This window comes from Lupinus angustifolius, chromosome LG08, assembly GCF_001865875.1.
Source record: "Lupinus angustifolius cultivar Tanjil chromosome LG08, LupAngTanjil_v1.0, whole genome shotgun sequence".
In the NCBI taxonomy this organism is placed as follows: Eukaryota; Viridiplantae; Streptophyta; class Magnoliopsida; order Fabales; family Fabaceae; genus Lupinus; species Lupinus angustifolius.
Genome location: NC_032016.1, coordinates 7,627,314 through 7,629,652, shown reverse-complemented (window position 1 = coordinate 7,629,652; position 2,339 = coordinate 7,627,314). Strand labels below are relative to the sequence as shown.

At 32.9% G+C, this 2,339-nt stretch overlaps 1 protein-coding gene across 1 annotated transcript; it reads right to left on the bottom strand.

Moving 5' to 3' along the window:
• Nucleotides 274-1,020, bottom strand: LOC109353865 (agamous-like MADS-box protein AGL62). The gene has a single exon (XM_019596224.1). It carries the CDS (start codon nucleotides 1,018-1,020, stop codon nucleotides 283-285), a length of 738 nt encoding a protein of 245 aa, XP_019451769.1. The 3' UTR covers nucleotides 274-282.

The window sequence follows — 2,339 nt, the reverse complement described above, 5'->3', positions numbered from 1 at the left end:
TGCATGCAAAAGCATTTTTTTGGAAGGAGAAAATTTTATTAATAAGAAACAAAGATACAACAAAACAAAACAGAGACCACAACACCAATAGAAAAACAAGCAAGAAACGACAAACACCTAGAGAACTAAGGGAGAACTTAAACATTGATAACAACACATGACTAATTTAACGACAACTTGAAAATCAAAACCCTTACCAGTCCCAACAATGAAATTAAAAGTTATTGAAATTAAAATATAAAACTAAATCATTGAAAAGTGAGAGAGAGGATCTGAAGTAGATCAAAAGAATCCACCACTTTGTCCAAACCCTCCAATGTTGTTGAATCCAGGATAACGCATCATGCCACCATCAAACATCATCATAGAAGGGTGGTGTGGCATCTGTTGTGTTGTAAGTGGAAACATTTGAGGTTGTGGAGGACATTGTGGTTGATGAAGCAACATAGGGTTGTTAGAATTGGAGGCACCTGGAAAAAACTGAGGAGGTTGAGTAGCAGCACTACCTTGACGAGATAAACCCTTCTTCAACTCCTTCAAAGCCAATTTGAACTGATCAAGTTGTGTGTTGTTCATCTCATCAATTGGAGCAGCCCACCAGAATTGGCTTTTAGCAGCAGTGTGCAATCGGTTCAACTCATCACTGCACTTCTTCTCTATCTCAAGATCGGCATTGATCTGAGTTAGCTGAGCATTTAGTTCGCGAACATTGGCACTACGATGAGCCTCAATGAACTGCATGGTTCCTAAATTCTGTGGTGGGGCCCTCATCATATAGCGGTCGATGACCGTATCAACATTGGGGTGACCAAAAGAGAAAACCTTCTCTCCAGGAGAGAAAACAATGAGAGCAACTTCTACACCACAAAGGGTGCAAAGCTCACTCGCTTTCTTGAAAAGACCACTTCGACGTTTGGAGAAAGTGACTTGAAGGTTACTCTCGTTAGTCATCTTTTTCATTTCGATCTTTTGGCGACCCTTGCTCCTCCTAGGGTTAGAGTTAGACACTGAGTTAACCATGGCTAAATGGAAAAATGAAAGAAAAATGGATTTTTGAAGAAATTAAAGGGTATAAGAGGCTAGCAATGGTGCAAGTGATTGACGATGTAAAAGTCTTGATTTATAGGCATTTGGCATTGTTGGAAGATTTTACATAATGTGTTAAGTAATTCAAACCCACACGTAGCTGTACATATCACTCTTCTTTGCTGCATTGAAATCGTTTCTGGATTTAGAGATTCTGAAATCTCATTTACATCTTATATGGCAATAACTTCAATGTAAATGAATCACAAAAACTATGAAGTTCATATTTTATATTATCAAATTCAGTGACATTTATCTTAGATGAAATGTACCTGGAAAAAAATGGTTTTTTTAAAAGATTTTGTACATTTATGAATCAAGAAGCATTTCCATATTATTCGAATTCCTTTTTGTGAAAAGATGCGACGATTGACAATATCTATAAAGGTTTTTTTACCAAAAATATTGAAGCAGTGAACGTTGCATGATTAAAACTAGTGACGCACCAAAAGTGGAATTTCCATCTTAGGCTCGTGAGTGAATTCATATCATTAGCGGGAAAATATTTTAAATATTATTGCAAGGTTATTTTTATTGTTACTTACCCTACATTTTTTGTTACCATCCATAATAAATTATTGAAGTATTTGGTTTTCTTTATTGTCGATACGTGCCTCCTAAAACGAACAATCTTAACACTTTTATAAGTTCAAAACTTAGTTTTTAGTATTTTCCACACACTTTTAGCGGATAAAAATAAATTTTATTACTTTGCGTATACAATTCTGTTTAAAGAAGTCTAATTTTGTTTTCATAAATTAATAATTGAATTGATATTTTAGACTAAAATTATATTTTTAAAATATGTTTTAATACTTTTGCAGATATAGATCTTCTTTTACTATAGTATATGACTATATGGGCTCAGTTGGAGAGCAAAATTGTCATAAAAATATAATATCTCATAAAATTACAGGAAAACTGCATAACAACCTCAAATCATTCTAAGAATGATCATGTATCCTAAAATATTCAAATATATCCAAAATTAGTTTTTAGAATTGATTTAATAACATGTTTTCATGGTTTTCAAACAAACGGGAAAGGACAAGTGTTACATTGGATATGTAGAAATCATTTAATAATCAGAAAGAAAATTTATTCCATAAAAAATCCAGGTTGAGATAGTAAAAAGAGGGTGATGCCAATAATTCTTTTTTCAAGTTTGATAAAAAAAATTAATTAATGTTGGAGCTATTAAGCATAATGTGCAAAAAATGGTTTTATCCTTGTTAAATTTGTTGTTTATACTT

Excerpts from the sequence above, each read along its gene's own strand:
- LOC109353865 (XM_019596224.1), bottom strand. The coding sequence starts at position 1,020 with ATGGTTAACTCAGTGTCTAACTCTAACCCTAGGAGGAGCAAGGGTCGC.